Genomic DNA, 17,170 nt, shown 5'->3' on the forward strand with positions numbered 1-17,170 from the left:
TAATGTACGGCTGGCCATGTGACCAGCAGCGATCCCCGCTCCCGCGCACGGTACGTGTAATGTACGGCTGGCCATTTGACCAGCAGCGATCCCCGCTCCCGCGCACGGTACGTGTAATGTACGGCTGGCCATTTGACCAGCAGCGATCCCCGCTCCCGCGCACGGTACGTGTAATGTACGGCTGGCCATTTGACCAGCAGCGATCCCCGCTCCCGCGCACGGTACGTGTAATGTAAGGCGGGCCATGTGACCAGCAGCGATCCCCGCTCCCGCGCACGGTACGTGTAATGTACGGCGGCCCATGTGACCAGCAGCGATCACCGCTCCCGCGCAGGGTACGTGTAATGTACGGCGGCCCATGTGACCAGCAGCGATCCCCGCTCCCGCGCACGGTACGTGTAATGTACGGCTGGCCATGTGACCAGCAGCGATCCCCGCTCCCGCGCACGGTACGTGTAATGTACGGCTGGCCATGTGACCAGCAGCGATCCCCGCTCCCGCGCACGGTACGTGTAATGTACGGCGGCCCATGTGACCAGCAGCGATCCCCGCTCCTGCGCACGGTACGTGTAATGTACGGCTGGCCCATGTGACCAACAGCTATCCCCGCCCCTGCGCACGGTACGTGAAATGTACGGTGGCCCATGTGACCAGCAGCGATCCCCGCTCCTGCGCACGGTACGCGTAATGTACGGCGGGCCATGTGACCAGCAGCGATCCCCGCTCCTGCGCACGGTACGTGTAATGTACGGTGGCCCATGTGACCAGCAGCAATCCCCGCTCCTGAGCACTGTACGTGTAATGTACGGTGGCCCATGTGACCAGCAGCGATCCCCGCTCCTGAGCACTGTACGTGTAATGTACGGTGGCCCATGTGACCAGCAGCGATCCCCGCTCCTGTGCACGGTACATGTAATGTGCGGCGGGCCCATGTGACCCGCAGCGATCTCCGCTCCTGTATTCTGTTATGTACACTCCTAGCGAACAGCAGCTGCTCATGTAACTGCACAACTGTACCTGTAGCACTGTGGTGCCAGGCTCCACCATTATTGGCTTCCCATCCACAAATACCTCCAACAAATTGCTTGCCGCAGTGCTTGCCGTCCGGACTAAAACACAAAGAGAGATCATATATACAGCATAATGGAAGAACATAGTCACAAAAACAACCCTTGCATCATCTGAACCTATGAGGATGCCATTACCTGTGCGTGAAAAGGAAATGCCTACGTGGAAAGTGAAAGCTTGCACTGCTATTTAGAAATAAATAGATGCAGCACAGCAGTTTAGATATAAAATTATGTCTTACCTGTTAAATCTCTTTCTTCGAGGACGTCAGGAGCCACAGGGCCAACAGTGGGTAGTGAGTGGGAGAGAGAGCATTCCAGCACCCGAAAGGTTGCCAGAATACTTCTTCCTGCCTCCCAGGCACACCAGGCTCCTCCCCTACTCTACCCCGCCTCCAAGCAAAGAAGCTCAGTTTTTAACAAGCCAAGGCCGGAGACGAGAGAAGGAAGAGAAACATCATACAGAAGCATATTTTGAACACGGGTTACTACACCCAACAGGGAATTATGTAACCAAACCTTTAGCGTAAACATAACTAGAGCAGGCAGGGATCCCTGTGGCCCCTGACCTCCTCGAAAAAAAAAAAGAGATTTAACAGGTAAGACCTAAATCTTATTTTATTCTTCAGGACACGTCAGGGGCCACAGAGCAAATGCTGGGGCGTCCTAAAGCAGCCACCTATGGGTGGGAACGCACCTGTGCTGTTGCACATATACTCTGGCCAAAAGCCAAGTTCTGGGAGGCAAACTTATCAAATGTGTAAAAGCACAAGAAATTATTGGATGAAGACCAAGTCGCCACCCTGCAACTTTGCTCAGCTGTTGCACCGCCCCGAACAGCCCAAGACGCCACCAAAGACCCAGTGGAATGTGACTATACCCCCGCAGGAACCGGGAGGGAGGCGCCCAAGTATGCCTGCTGGATGAATGTGCGAATCCAGCGAGCAATCGTCTGCTTAGTAGCAGGCCAACCTTTCTATTGAAACCAATAGAGGACAAAGAGAGAGCGTCAGATTTGCGAAAAGACTTTGTGTGGCGCACGTACTGTAGATGTGCAATGCACGGACGACAACCAAGGAGGACCATTTAGGAGAAGAATCCGGCCCTCGACAAGTCAGAACCACAATTTCCTGGGGTTGACGTGAAACCTGGACACCACCGCAGGGAGGCGAGTAGGAATGGTTTAAAGAACCGCCCAACCAGTGGAAGATCGGAGCGGTTCTTGGTGACCCACAGGACAGGGCTTGAGGGTCAGACACCCTCCTGGCCAAAGCAATCACCAACAAGAAAACAGTCTTCCAAGTGAGTCAACAAAGGTCCACTAACCATAAGGGCTCAAACAGTGGGGTCTGAAGAGCAGCGAGTACCTGGGAAAGGACCCACAAGGGTTCCGGGGGAACATAGGTAGGCTGGATATGTAGGATGCCCTGCAGGAACGTGCGGACAGCTGGCAACACGCCAACTTCCTATGGAACAAGATTGACAAAGCCGAAACCCGAGAAGTGCAACCCAGCCTCCAGGCTCTTCTGTGAGAAGGACAAAATCCTGGCCAGGCGGTAAATCCTGGGATTGAAGTGGCGAGCACAACATCAGGAAAAGTAAGCCCGCCAGATGTGATGGTAAGCCCCTGCCGAAGAAGGTTTGCCTGCCCTGAGTAATGTTGAGATTACTCTTGAGTTAAAGCCTCTGGCCCTTAACAGGGTGGTCGCAACAGCCACCCAGTCAAAATCAGACGCTGTAAACTGGGTGGAGACACGGTCTCTGCGAGAGCAGGTCTGGATGTAGAGGTAGACGGATCAGAGGGGACATTGACAGGGCCGAGAACCAGAACCTTCTGGGACAATGTGGAGCCACCAGGCTCATAGTTCCGCCCTTCACCTCCAACTTGCGGTCACTCACTAGAGGAGCAAAATGGGGGGAGGCGGCGAGTGCCGCCCTGGTGGTTGATATAATGCACCATTGTTGCATTGTCTGACTGGACATGCAGAGGGCGACCTCCCAGCCAGGGGTCCGCTGGTGGATCCAAAATGGTCTTCCCAGGCTCTGGCCTAGAAGCCACCAGTAAAGCAAGAGACGTGTTTAAGGCTATCATCAGACCGGATGTTCTGGTAGGATCCCGACCACTTGGTGAGGATCACCCACTGGGCATATTCCGTCTTGTCGAAGGTCAATACCATCGAACCTAGGACCCTAGTGCAGGCATGCACTGACACCCGTCTAAGGGAGAGAAGAAGTCGGACGTGGGATTGCACTGTCCCTCGGTGTTCCTCTGGCAGGTAGATACCTTGATGTGTTTGTATCTAACCAGACTCCCAGATGGAGAATAGACTGAGCTGGAGGCATGAACGAATTGGACCAATTGATGAACCAGCCGAGAGGTTAAGAGGACAGTCACCACTGTGGCCAGGTGGTCCTGGAGAACTTCTGCTAGGTGTGCCAGAAACAACAGGTCATACAGGTGCAGAAGTATCCGGACTCCCTGGGTACGATGCCTGCTGCCCATCACTGCCACAACCTTCGTACACACCCGAAGGGCGGTAGGTAATCCGTAAGGCAGAGCCTGAAACTGAAAGTGAGGCTTTTGCAGTGAAAACCTCAGAAACCAACAACGATGTTCTGGCCTGATGGGGAAAATGCAGATAAAGAAGTAGGGCTGCTTGCAGCCCCTCTGTAAAGGTGCATGTTGACTGCTGCCAGCACCAAACAAACTGAGCTTCCTGGCCTGGAGGTGGGGTAGAGGAGGGGAGGAGCCTGGTTTGCCTGGGAGGCAGGAAAAAGTTTAACCTTTCTGGTGCTGGAATGCTCTCTCCACACGCCACTACCCAGCGTTAACCCTGTGGCCCCTGACGTGTCCCGAAGAATAAATAGATACAGCACTGCATGTTAGATATAAATATATGCAGCAGTGCAAATTAGCTGTAGATAAATAGATAGATAAATAGATATATAAATTTAGCTATAGATGCAGCACTGCAATTTAACTATAGATAGATGCATTACTGCAATTTAGATATAAACAGATGTAGCACTACCAGTGAGCGCCACAACATTAAAGATACATGAATACATAAGTAATTACCAGCTTGGAAAATGGCAGAACATCCTAACATTAGTATCAGCCAGCAGCTGCGCCTGAACATAATAAAGACCTCCATCCACTAGTGCCATACGGACAGTTTTATGCGAATCCTGATGCATTGCTGTGATGGATCGCATAAAAAGGGACACGTCCTTTTCCTGCGATTGCAATGTAAGGCGCGTTCCCATGCACCATTCATCTCAATCGCAGATCTGACAGACTGCCATGAATACTGGTGGTAGGGTCTCATGCTAGGATTGCATGAGACACATTGTATTTGGCTGTTTTGCATACAATGTATCTCATGCGATCCTGTCCCGTGGAAGCTGCCGGATGAGATCACTGAGTACCACATGTGATACCTCGCACTAGTGGATGGGGGCCTTTACAGATGTCAGGTGCCATCTTGTGGCCCCTGGCGCACGCCACACTTCAATTCCCCCACAGATGCGAGAAGCAGCGTTAGCTTTCTGATTGATAGAGACACATACACTTTGTGGCACATTATAAACAGAAGATATTATTAATAAGAAGTAAACGTTAGTCCTATAGAGGCGGCATGTTCCGGAGGGGTGTTTATTATTGAGGAGCGAATGACTATACGGAGGATGAATGCATGTAATCCGCTATGAGCCATACTCACCATTCCCCTGGGCGGCGCGGCTGGCATGTACAAGAGCCCTCTGAACAGCAGGAAATCGCAGCATGGCGCTGAAAATATACAGAATATCATTTACACACAGAGAAGAATCGTCCTGGTCGTCCCCATGCATCGGTTTCTTACTGAACATTACATGATAAAACAGGAGCGTACGTCCTCCAGCGTTACAGTATATAATGCTGTATACTAGATCATGTTATACACACTGACGTGCCAAAAGTCATGGGATAGCAGTATGGAAAGATGATGGTAGGGGGCGCCACTGTATGTCTTGGAACTGGCTGGATCGGCGTCAATTGTAATCTGGTGAGTTAGTCTGAGCACTGTAAGGCGATGTGACGTATGAGGGCATAAATGGGGATTTATAGGGGCACCGACTGACGGAAATTAGTGCAGACATGCTATTGTCTGCCATCTACATGTAACGTGTGTATGGGAATTCCTCATGGAGGCTATACTACCCACCGTGGACAGCACAGTGGCTGACCACAGGTGCGTTGATGTTGTTGACCAGCAGCGTCTGGCCAGAACAGAGGGGTAGATGTATGAAGCGGTGGTAAGGGAGGAGAAGTGATAAAGTTTCTGATACTTTACCACCAGCCAATCAGCTCCTGACTGTTAAGATAAAGGCTGGGTATAAAAAGGGGCAATCAGGAGCTGATTGGCCGGTGATAATGTACCAGACACTTTATCAGTTCTCATCCATTACCACTGCATCATACATCTACCCCTAAGTGCAGGAGGCACCAGACCCACGGCCAGCATGTCAGTGCAGGAGGCACCAGACCCACGGTCACACAGGTCAATGCGGGAGGCACCAGACCCACGGCCAGCAGGTCAGTGCAGGAGGCACCAGACCCACGGCCAGCAGGTCAGTGCAGGAGGCACCAGACCCACGGCCAGCAGGTCAGTGCAGGAGGCACCAGACCCACGGTCACACAGGTCAATGCGGGAGGCACCAGACCCACGGCCACACAGGTCAATGCGGGAGGCACCAGACCCACGGCCACACAGGTCAATGCGGGAGGCACCAGACCCACGGCCACACAGGTCAGTGCGGGAGGCACCAGACCCACGGCCACACAGGTCAGTGCGGGAGGCACCAGACCCACGGCCAGCAGGTCAGTGCGGGAGGCACCAGACTCACGGCCAGCAGGTGAGTGCAGGAGGCACCAGACCCACGGTCACACAGGTCAATGCGGGAGGCACCAGACCCACGGCCAGCAGGTCAGTGCGGGAGGCACCAGACCCACGGCCAGCAGGTCAGTGCAGGAGGCACCAGACCCACGGCCAGCAGGTCAGTGCAGGAGGCACCAGACCCACGGCCAGCAGGTCAATTGCGATGAGTTGGGGTTCCAGTTACTACAGGTTATGGTAGGGTTCTGGTGTGGCACAGACACCAAATGCCACGGACCCTAGTTGTCAACAAGGCACCATGCAGGCTGGTGGTGGTTCCATAAGGGTGTGTGCACGGGGCATAGGATGGGTCTGCTGGAACGCGTCATAGACCAGTAACCACTACATTACGGTGCTTGATAACCACTTGCAGCCCCACATGGACTTCATGTTCCTCCCAGCTATGGAATATTCCAGCAGGATAATGCATGGTGGCATCAGCCCCAAGCTGTCCAGAACTAGCCTGAGGAGCATCCTGAAGAGTTCTGATGAATGGTGTGGCCACCATGTTCTTCTGACATGAACCCATCCGAGTATTGAGGTGGTGGAGATGCCCAGTAGCACCCAAGATCATACACCTACAGATCTCAGTGAGTTGCAAGAGGCTATCAGATGGCATGGTCCACCATCGCTCTAGAGGTCTCCAGTCCACTGGTGAGATCCATGCCATGCCTGACACTAGCCACATCTGTGTGGAGTTTGTATGTGCAGCCAGTGTGTGAATGTGCTTCCATGGGTTACTCCAACAGGGAATATAGAGTGTAAGTTCCCTGGGCCAGGCTGGTGTCTCTGTACAGCGCTGAGGAGTATGTGTGCACCATAGCAGTGACTGATGGGAGAAATAGTAACAGCCCGAGAGTGTGTGTGACAGGGAATAGAGTGTAAGCTCCCTTGGCCAGGCTGGTATCTCCGTACAGCGCTGCGGAGTATGTGTGCGCCATAGCAGTGACTGATGGGAGTAATAGTAACAGCCCGGCAGTGTGTGTGACAGAGGATAGAGTGTAAGCTCCCTGGGCCAGGCTGGTGTCTCTGTACAGCGCTGCGGAGTATGTGTGCGCCATAACAGTGACTGATGGAAGTAATAGTAACAGCCCGGCAGTGTGCGTGACAGAGGATAGAGTGTAAGCTCCCTGGGCCAGGCTGGTGCCTCTGTACAGCGCTGCGGAGTATGTGTGCGCCATAACAGTGACTGATGGGAGTAATAGTAACAGTCCGGCAGTGTGCGTGACAGAGGATAGAGTGTAAGCTCCCTGGGCCAGGCTGGTGCCTCTGTACAGCGCTGCGGAGTATGTGTGCGCCATAACAGTGACTGATGGTAGTAATAGTAACAGCCCGGCAGTGTGCGTGACAGAGGATAGAGTGTAAGCTCCCTGGGCCAGGCTGGTGCCTCTGTACAGCGCTGCGGAGTATGTGTGCGCCATAGCAGTGACTGATGGGAGTAATAGTAACAGCCCGGCAGTGTGCGTGACAGGGGATAGAGTGTAAGCTCCCTGGGCCAGGCTGGTGCCTCTGTACAGCGCTGCGGAGTATGTGTGCGCCATAGCAGTGACCGATGGGAGTAATAGTAACAGCCCGGCAGTGTGTGTGACAGGGGATAGAGTGTAAGCTCCCTGGGCCAGGCTGGTGTCTCTGTACAGCGCTGCGGAGTATGTGTGCGCCATAACAGTGACTGATGGGAGTAATAGTAACAGCCCGGCAGTGTGTGTGACAGGGGATAGAGTGTAAGCTCCCTGGGCCAGGCTGGTGTCTCTGTACAGCGCTGCGGAGTATGTGTGCGCCATAGCAGTGACTGATGGGAGTAATAGTAACAGCCCGGCAGTGTGTGTGACAGAGGATAGAGTGTAAGCTCCCTGGGCCAGGCTGGTGTCTCTGTACAGCGCTGCGGAGTATGTGTGCGCCATAGCAGTGACTGATGGGAGTAATAGTAACAGCCCGGCAGTGTGTGTGACAGGGGATAGAGTGTAAGCTCCCTGGGCCAGGCTGGTGTCTCTGTACAGCGCTGCGGAGTATGTGTGCGCCATAGCAGTGACTGATGGGAGTAATAGTAACAGCCCGGCAGTGTGTGTGACAGAGGATAGAGTGTAAGCTCCCTGGGCCAGGCTGGTGTCTCTGTACAGCGCTGCGGAGTATGTGTGCGCCATAGCAGTGACTGATGGTAGTAATAGTAACAGCCCGGCAGTGTGTGTGACAGGGGATAGAGTGTAAGCTCCCTGGGCCAGGCTGGTGTCTCTGTACAGCGCTGCGGAGTATGTGTGCGCCATAGCAGTGACTGATGGGAGTAATAGTAACAGCCCGGCAGTGTGTGTGACAGGGGATAGAGTGTAAGCTCCCTGGGCCAGGCTGGTGTCTCTGTACAGCGCTGCGGAGTATGTGTGCGCCATAGCAGTGACCGATGGGAGTAACAGTAACAGCCCGGCAGTGTGTGTGACAGGGGATAGAGTGTAAGCTCCCTGGGCCAGGCTGGTGTCTCTGTACAGCGCTGCGGAGTATGTGTGCGCCATAGCAGTGACCGATGGGAGTAATAGTAACAGCCCGGCAGTGTGTGTGACAGGGGATAGAGTGTAAGCTCCATGGGCCAGGCTGGTGTCTCTGTACAGCGCTGCGGAGTATGTGTGCGCCATAGCAGTGACTGATGGGAGTAATAGTAACAGCCCGGCAGTGTGTGTGACAGGGGATAGAGTGTAAGCTCCCTGGGCCAGGCTGGTGTCTATGTACAGCGCTGCGGAGTATGTGTGCGCCATAGCAGTGACTGATGGGAGTAATAGTAACAGCCCGGCAGTGTGTGTGACAGAGGATAGAGTGTAAGCTCCCTAGGCCAGGCTGGTGTCTGTACAGCGCTGCGGAGTATGTGTGCGCCATAGCTGACCGATGGGAGTAATAGTAACAGCCCGGCAGTATGTGTGACAGGGGATAGAGTGTAAGCTCCCTGGGCCAGGCTGGTGTCTGTACAGCGCTGCGGAGTATGTGTGCGCCATAGCAGTGACTGATGGGAGTAATAGTAACAGCCCAGCAGTGTGTGTGACAGGGGATAGAGTGTAAGCTCCATGGGCTAGGCTGGTGTCTCTGTACAGCGCTGCGGAGTATGTGTGCGCCATAGCAGTGACTGATGGTAGTAATAGTAACAGCCCGGCAGTGTGTGTGACAGGGGATAGAGTGTAAGCTCCCTGGGCCAGGCTGGTGTCTCTGTACAGCGCTGCGGAGTATGTGTGCGCCATAGCAGTGACTGATGGTAGTAATAGTAACAGCCCGGCAGTGTGTGTGACAGAGGATAGAGTGTAAGCTCCCTGGGCCAGGCTGGTGTCTCTGTACAGCGCTGCGGAGTATGTGTGCGCCATAGCAGTGACTGATGGTAGTAATAGTAACAGCCCGGCAGTGTGTGTGACAGGGGATAGAGTGTAAGCTCCCTGGGCCAGGCTGGTGTCTCTGTACAGCGCTGCGGAGTATGTGTGCGCCATAGCAGTGACTGATGGTAGTAATAGTAACAGCCCGGCAGTATGTGTGACAGGGGATAGAGTGTAAGCTCCCTGGGCCAGGCTGGTGTCTGTACAGCGCTGCGGAGTATGTGTGCGCCATAGCAGTGACTGATGGAAGTAATAGTAACAGCCCGGCAGTGTGTGTGACAGGGGATAGAGTGTAAGCTCCATGGGCCAGGCTGGTGTCTCTGTACAGCGCTGCGGAGTATGTGTGCGCCATAGCAGTGACAGGTGTATGAGGAGCGGGGTCGGAGATCGGGAGATACTGGGGAATAAGGGCCAGCGCCGCCGCAGCTCGTTCCCGACGGTCAAGGGCACGAGAGTCACCCTGTGCCCCCAGCACCCTCCCAGGGCACCCGGCTACGCACCGCACACAGAGGCGACCACAAGGCAGCCCGGTCTCCCATGACTCACCCGCTGGCCTTCCTCCGGGCAGATCCGGTATTCGGCCTCCTACACCGCACACCGAGTCACTTATTCTCTCCCTCTGCTAATATGGCGGATTCGGTTATTTCCGGAGGTGGCGGCTGCGCTACTCGGAGAGCATTCGGCAATTTCCGGAGATGGCAGCTGTGCGGTCCGGAAAGCATTCGGCAATTTCCGGAGATGGCTGCTGTGCGGTCCGGAGAGCATTCGGCAATTTCCGGAGGACGCGGTTGCGCGGTTCGGAGACTGTTCGGTAATTCCCGGAGGTTACGGTTGAGGGGCTCGTAGTCGGACACTGCACGGAATATTCGGTAAATCCGCTATTCAGTCGCCCCGGTACACTGCGGGATTACAGGACAGAAAAGCGGCAGTAAGTAAATTGAAGGTCATCAGGAATATATGCCCTCAGTAAAGATGGCGGCCGCGGCCTCCGCCCGTGTGTGGCTCCGCCCTTGTCAGACGTCACGGGTATAAGAGCCGCTGCCCAGGCCCCATCGCTCTCTCTCACCCTCACTGCAGCCGCCATCACTATGGGTTTCGGAGATCTGAGATCCGCCTCCGGCCTGAAAGTGCTCAACGAGTTCCTGGCCGACAAGAGCTACATCGAGGGGTCAGTGCCGGGTGTCTCCTCACTACCACCCTGGGGGGAGGGGGTCATTCATTCATTATTCCCGGGGTTACCCGCCGTGTGTCACTTGTATGTGCGGGGAGGCCGGGGACACGTGGCGGGGGCCTAGCACATACACCCGGCCCCGCAGTGCCCCCTCTCGGGCTGGCGGTGCAATGGCCGCGGGTGCAGTATAGTATGTATAGGGCCATGTACTACCGGCTACTGCCCGTGTGCCTGGGGTCTCCTAACACCAGCTGCTGAAACTATAGTACCTGGCTGCCTCCTAGCCTGGGGGTCACCTATAGCACCAGCTGCTGAAACTATAGTACCTGGCTGCCTCCTAGCCTGGGGGTCTCATATATCACCAGCTGCTGTAACTATAGCACCTGGCTGCCTCCTAGCCTGGGGGTCACCTATAGCACCAGCTGCTGTAACTATAGCACCTGGCTGCATGGGGGTCTCATATATCACCAGCTGCTGAAACTATAGTACCTGGCTGCCTCCTAGCCTGGGGGTCACCTATAGCACCAGCTGCTGAAACTATAGTACCTGGCTGCCTCCTAGCCTGGGGGTCTCATATCACCAGCTGCTGTAACTATAGCACCTGGCTGCCTCCTAGCCTGGGGGTCACCTATAGCACCAGCTGCTGTAACTATAGCACCTGGCTGCATGGGGGTCTCATATATCACCAGCTGCTGTAACTATAGCACCTGGCTGCCTCCTAGCCTGGGGGTCACCTATAGCACCAGCTGCTGTAACTATAGTACATGGCTGCATGGGGGTCTCATATAGCACCAGCTGCTGTAACTATAGTACCTGGCTGCCTCCTAGCCTGCGGTTCACCTATAGCACCAGCTGCTGTAACTATAGTACCTGGCTGCCTCCTAGCCTGGGGGTCTCCTAACACCAGCTGCTGTAACTATAGTACCTGGCTGCCTCCTAGCCTGGGGGTCACCTATAGCACCAGCTGCTGTAACTATAGTACCTGGCTGCATGGGGGTCTCCTGTAGCACCAGCTGCTGTAACTATAGTACCTGGCTGCATGGGGGTCTCCTGTAGCACCAGCTGCTGTAACTAAAGTACCTGGCTGCATGGGGGTCTCCTGTAGCACCAGCTGCTGTAACTATAGTACCTGGCTGCATGGGGTCTCCTGTAGCACCAGCTGCTGTAACTATAGTTCCTGGCTGCATGGGGGTCTCCTGTAGCACCAGCTGCTGTAACTATAGTGCAAGGTGCCTTCTAGCCCGATATTTCCTGTAGTACAGGTGGTGGTAGTTGGGCTCAGTGGTGGCAGAATAGGCCAGTGTGTGTGTATACACAACCTGGGTTTATCCCATGTAGTAAAGGCTAATAGTAGTATCCTCTAACGTGGCATGGGTCCGGTGCACACACTGACTGGTGTCTCGTGGGCCCGGTACACACTCACTGACTGGCGTCTTGTGTTCCGTGGGCCCGGTACACTCTCACTGACTGACTGACTGGCGTTCCGTGGGCCCGGTACGCTCTCACTGACTGACTGGCGTTCCGTGGGCCCGGTACGCTCTCACTGACTGACTGGCATTCCGTGGGCCCGGTACACTCTCACTGACTGACGTCTTGTGTTCCAGGTATGTCCCCTCCCAGGCGGATGTCGCTGTATTTGAGGCGCTCGCTAGCGCTCCCCCTGCAGAGATGTTCCACGCGCTCCGCTGGTACAATCACATTAAGTCCTACGAGAAGCAGAAAGCCAGGTAAGTGCATGTGTTACAGGTCAGGGCACAGGGTGGCACCGCAGGCTGGTGATAATGATGATTGAACCTAATCACCATCTTTCGGCTGATAAGTGATGTATATGTTCCTGTCTGAACTCACCGGCATGTGGCCTTGGGAATGGATCTTGGTGGCTGGGCGCAATATGTAACCAGATGCTGGGGTGGGGCGTAGTGATCTGGCTGGGAATGTGTGTATTGCTGGACACTGATAATGGCGTGGAGACACTGCGCAGGTCTATTCTCCGCGGTGGTTCATACTGCGCTTCGCCTCTTGCAGATGGGCGATGTTTGGTTACTGCGCCGGGATAAGCGCAGGGTTATTGTGGCGGTGATCACTGGCTGATGATCCTTAGCGTGGTGATTCCTAATGAGGCTTTGTCCTAGACCAGGTATTCCCAACCACGGTACTCAAGGCACACCTACAGGTTTTGGTAATATCCAGGCTTGAGCACAGGTGACGTAATTAGTACCTGAGTGCTTCTGATGAAACCATCTGTGCTGAAGCCTGGACTGTTGGTGTGCCTTGAGGCCCGTCCTAGACCATGGCTATTGGGGATATTTGGGCCCAGCTGTAGGACCAGGTTCCCCCATCACTAATGGCTACTGACCTGTGCTTGCAGTCTGCCCGGTGTGAAGAAGCCTCTGGGGAAATATGGCCCGGTGAATATTGAGGACACAACAGACCGTTCTGCCAAAGCTGCAAAGGAGGAGGATGATGATGACATTGACTTGTTTGGCTCTGATGAGGAGGAGGTAAGGCCTGTTAGCCAATGATGTGTCCCATAAATGATGTTTGGGATTAGGGAAGATCCCCTCAAAGATCCAACCAATTGGCTTGTAGCTGCCATGTTACAGGCTGTGATTGGTACTTTATCACTCTCCACTTCCTCTAAGCTTTGATAAATATCCCCCCGTACTTTATCACTCTCCACTTCCTCTAAGCTTTGATAAATATCCCCCCGTTCTGAGTGCTGCCACCTCTATGATCTATTGCAAATGATGCCGAAACATGTGTATGCGGTCTGTGAATCCAGTCTCTGCCCAACCTCTGGTCATGAGCACCTCCAGGCCATTTCCCACTGCTGACTGTCCTGGGTCAGACCAGGGTAAACTTTCACACAAAGCAAGGACCAGGGTTGCCCAGTGTGAAATGGCTTAGTTGTCACACCCGGGGATCTGGGCATTTAATGGGCCCATCTGCAATTGGATTATGGATGTTCTAACAGACCCCGGGGTGTTGTCAGGACCGACCCTTACAATAACATAGAGGTACCGCAAGGCTGTCTGGTCCTATCTCAGGGCTCAACAATCCCCGGTGCCAAGTCCACACTGTGGCCAGGTTATGGTTCTTTGTGACTAGATTATTGGGGGAAGGAAGCAGAATGTGGTCTTGGCTGGTTTGGGGGTCTGGTCAACCTCATTTCAGTACCCCCAGCTGTGTCCCAGGCAGGGTGGGACTGGGGTACTACAGTTTATTGGAGGACCAGCCCCCCTTCACCTTTCAGTGGCTGCACTCCCCCCACACTGGGCTAATTCATTTATATGGAAGCAGAGCAGTGAGGGACCTGCCGTACAGTGGCTGCAGAGAGAGCAGTGACAGAGCCCAGTCTGCTTTCCTAGTTCTACCCTGCTCGGTCTGAGGAGCATGCCCAGCCCCTTCCCTTCAGGCAGCCCAGTCCACTCACAGCTTTACCTGTGTACTACCAGGACATTAAAAGGTTTTGCTGTGGAATTCTACTTTTTGCTGATTTTTGTTTTGTATTATAAGACTATTTGCCATGTCCTGTAATCTGATTGGTGCTAAACTACATTTTGTTGCCTTGTGCATGGGCAATCGCAGTTGAGTGAATCTAATCTTCGAGGCTGTGTGGGAGGGGCATCGCTGTGGTAATCCTTCCGATGTAGAATGCTCTGGAAGTGTGTGTGTGCCACAGTCAGACACATGGCCACGGCAACCATTATAGTCTGAGCACTTCCCTGTCCTGCCAGGCTGGTTATGATGATTGAACTAATCACCATCTTTCGGCTGATACGTGATGTATATGTTCTTCTCTGAACGCACCAGCTGGCCTGAGATCTATATAGGTTCTATATGACGGATATTTGTCGCTGTCCTGACTCTTATTTCTCATGTAGGAAAGTGAAGACTCCAAGAGAATCCGAGAGGAACGCTTGGCCCAATACGCATCGAAGAAATCTAAGAGTAAGTGCTGGCTGCATGTTCTGCTGTCCGTCTTGTCCACAGATACTGGTCTGGGGCTGACAGTGTGGCCGTCCCAGCATTCCTCCTGTGGTACAGAAATGTGTGTGGCAGCCTCTTCTCCGCTCCTCGGAATGGGGGTGGTCTGTAGCACCGACAGTTTCTATGTATACGCTGTCGTCTCTGGCTATGTACAGTAATGATGGCTGTCTCCTCACAATGGGGGCTGTCTCTGGCTATATACAGTAATGAAGGCGGTCTCCTCACAATGGGGGCTGTCTCTGACGGTTTCTGGCTGTATAATATATATAATGTGAGGATGGCGCGCTCTGGCTGTATAATGTGAGGATGGTGCGCTCTGGCTGTATAATGTGAGGATGGCGCGCTCTGGCTGTATAATGTGAGGATGGCGCGCTCTGGCTGTATAATGTGAGGATGGCGCGCTCTGGCTGTATAATGTGAGGATGGCGCGCTCTGGCTGTATAATGTGAGGATGGCGCGCTCTGGCTGTATAATGTGAGGATGGCGCGCTCTGGCTGTATAATGTGAGGATGGCGCGCTCTGGCTGTATAATGTGAGGATGGCGGGCTCTGGCTGTATAATGTGAGGATGGCGCGCTCTGGCTGTATAATGTGAGGATGGCGCGCTCTGGCTGTATAATGTGAGGATGGCGGGCTCTGGCTGTATAATGTGAGGATGGCGGGCTCTGGCTGTATAATGTGAGGATGGCGCGCTCTGGCTGTATAATGTGAGGATGGCGCGCTCTGGCTGTATAATGTGAGGATGGCGCGCTCTGGCTGTATAATGTATAATGTGAGGATGGCGCGCTCTGGCTGTATAATGTGAGGATGGCAGTTTCCGGGTTATGTAATAATTGGTAACACGTTAGCGCATTTCGTATAACGCCGGTATAGTGCTGCGCAGCATAACGCTTATGATTAGTCTGTTTGATCTGATTGTTTGTCTGGCAGAACCGACACTTATTGCGAAGTCGTCCATCCTTCTGGACGTGAAGCCGTGGGACGATGAAACTGACATGGCGAAACTGGAGGAGTGTGTCCGTAGTATTCAGATGGACGGCTTGTTGTGGGGCTCATGTAAGTGTCTCCTGTTCTACCTGCTGGACACTGTGGCTTTGCTGATGAATAAAACCGATCACCATCTTTCGGCTGATTACCCTGATGGATATCTGTGTTCTGACTGCCACACTAATATAGCTTTTTGTAGAAGGAAATGGTTTCAGCCTGAAATGGCGAGGGCCGTGGCCGGGCTTGGTCTAAGCACTGATCTCTGGAAAGGGTTTTATCTTGTATGGTGTAGCCAGAAACCTAGGGGTACAGAACAGTGCACCCTGGTGCCCAACAATGCTCATAGTCCTGCGCACCCTTATGGAGCCATGTGATCTAATGTGCAGAGTCTGTGCGCCCTTATGGAGCCATGTGATCTAATGTAGAGTCTGTGCGCCCTTATGGTGCCATGTGATCTAATGCAGGGGTTCTTAAACCCTTTCCTGAGGACCCCACACAGTTCACGGATTCCAGGTCACCTGACAAGTGCACTCATTACTGACTGACACATCTTAAGATCCATGGGTGGAGCTTATTTTACTTTATTCTGTGAGGAGACCTGCAAAATATGCACTGTGTGGGGTCCTGAGGACCGACTTGGAGAACCTGTGTTCTAATGCAGTGGTTCCCAACCCTGGTCCTCAAGTACCCCCCAACAGTGCACGTTTTCCAGGTCACCGAGCAGGTGCACTCATTATTCAGGCACATTTGATTAGATCCACAGGTGGAGCTAATTACAGCACTTGTGATTCTTTGTGGAGACCTGCGAAACGTGCACTGTTGGGGGTACTTGAGGACCAGGGTTGGGAACCACTGTTCTAATGCACAGACTCTGCGAGTGTCCTGATGGTCTGCTGTCTGGAACTGCACATCGTATACAGATTGCATCTAACTGTAACCCTGTTCTTGCTACTAGCCAAGCTTGTTCCGGTTGGGTACGGCATCAAGAAGCTGCAGATCCAAAGCATAGTGGAAGATGACAAGGTTAGCACAGACCACCTAGAGGAGTTGATCACAGCCTTCGATGATTACGTACAATCAATGGACATCGCTGCTTTCAACAAGATCTGATTCCACTTCACCAACCTCCATTCTTAGCACTTCAAATAAAGCATTTCCTGATACCCCAGCTCTGTGTTGTGCTTGGGAGGGGTGGTGGTGTGTGTCTGAGAATAGCAATCACTTGGGATGGTTCGTAAATACCCCAGCATCACTTATATTGCTTCCCGGTGTATGAGGAAAGTCTTTGTAACCTGGCACTGCAGTTAGGAGCAGGATGGATGCAGGTGTGTTGGTATGTACAAGCCTGGTACCTAGCTGCTATCACTGAGTCAGGGACGTTTGGTAAGGTAATGGCTGAGGAGTCACTGGCAAGTGCCAGAGCTAGATTTGCACACAATATGAGGCATGGGGTACATGCCGGCAATATACACTGCTGGAGATTCACTGAGTTTTGATAACAGGTGGCCAGGGGAGGCACAGCCTCACCTGCTATAGACTTTTTACTCCAGAGTTTTGACTTTAAAAAATGATTAGAATAATAAAAAGACCTTCGGAAGATGTCAGGGGCCACAGGCATTACAACGGGGAGTGGAGAGAGCATCCAGCACCCTAGAGGTTAAACTTCCACTGCTGGCAGGAGCCAGATGCACCCACTAGA

At 53.4% G+C, this 17,170-nt stretch overlaps 2 protein-coding genes and 1 non-coding gene across 4 annotated transcripts in view; 2 read left to right on the forward strand and 1 right to left on the reverse strand.

Moving 5' to 3' along the window:
- Positions 1–10,093, reverse strand: part of NDUFS1 (NADH:ubiquinone oxidoreductase core subunit S1) — a 45,440-nt gene extending 35,347 nt beyond the window's left edge. The window contains exons 1-3 of one of the 2 annotated variants that reach the window (XM_083154105.1): positions 9,871–10,071; positions 4,790–4,857; positions 1,018–1,109 (exon numbers count right to left, since the gene is read on the reverse strand). In XM_083154105.1, the coding sequence (XP_083010231.1) occupies positions 1,018–1,109; positions 4,790–4,853 (156 nt within the window). In that variant the 5' untranslated portion in view covers positions 4,854–4,857; positions 9,871–10,071. Of the gene's footprint in view, positions 1–1,017; positions 1,110–4,789; positions 4,858–9,870 lie in introns of both variants that reach the window. The other variant, XM_083154106.1, reaches the window with a different exon arrangement.
- Positions 10,094–10,336: 243 nt separating this feature from the next.
- On the forward strand, positions 10,337–16,639 carry EEF1B2 (eukaryotic translation elongation factor 1 beta 2). Its single transcript, XM_083154107.1, has 6 exons — positions 10,337–10,492; positions 12,100–12,222; positions 12,864–12,996; positions 14,380–14,446; positions 15,415–15,540; positions 16,427–16,639. Exons 1-6 carry the CDS (start codon positions 10,413–10,415, stop codon positions 16,579–16,581), a joined length of 684 nt encoding a protein of 227 aa, XP_083010233.1. The 5' UTR covers positions 10,337–10,412; the 3' UTR covers positions 16,582–16,639.
- On the forward strand, positions 14,235–14,307 carry LOC146025490 (small nucleolar RNA Me28S-Am982). Its single transcript, XR_014454153.1, has one exon. It is a non-coding gene; the product is annotated as a small nucleolar RNA Me28S-Am982 (small nucleolar RNA).
- Positions 16,640–17,170: the final 531 nt, after the last annotated feature.

The sequence above is a fragment of the Crinia signifera genome, chromosome 7 (assembly GCF_055691185.1).
Source record: "Crinia signifera chromosome 7, ASM5569118v1, whole genome shotgun sequence".
NCBI classification, from domain to species: Eukaryota; Metazoa; Chordata; class Amphibia; order Anura; family Myobatrachidae; genus Crinia; species Crinia signifera.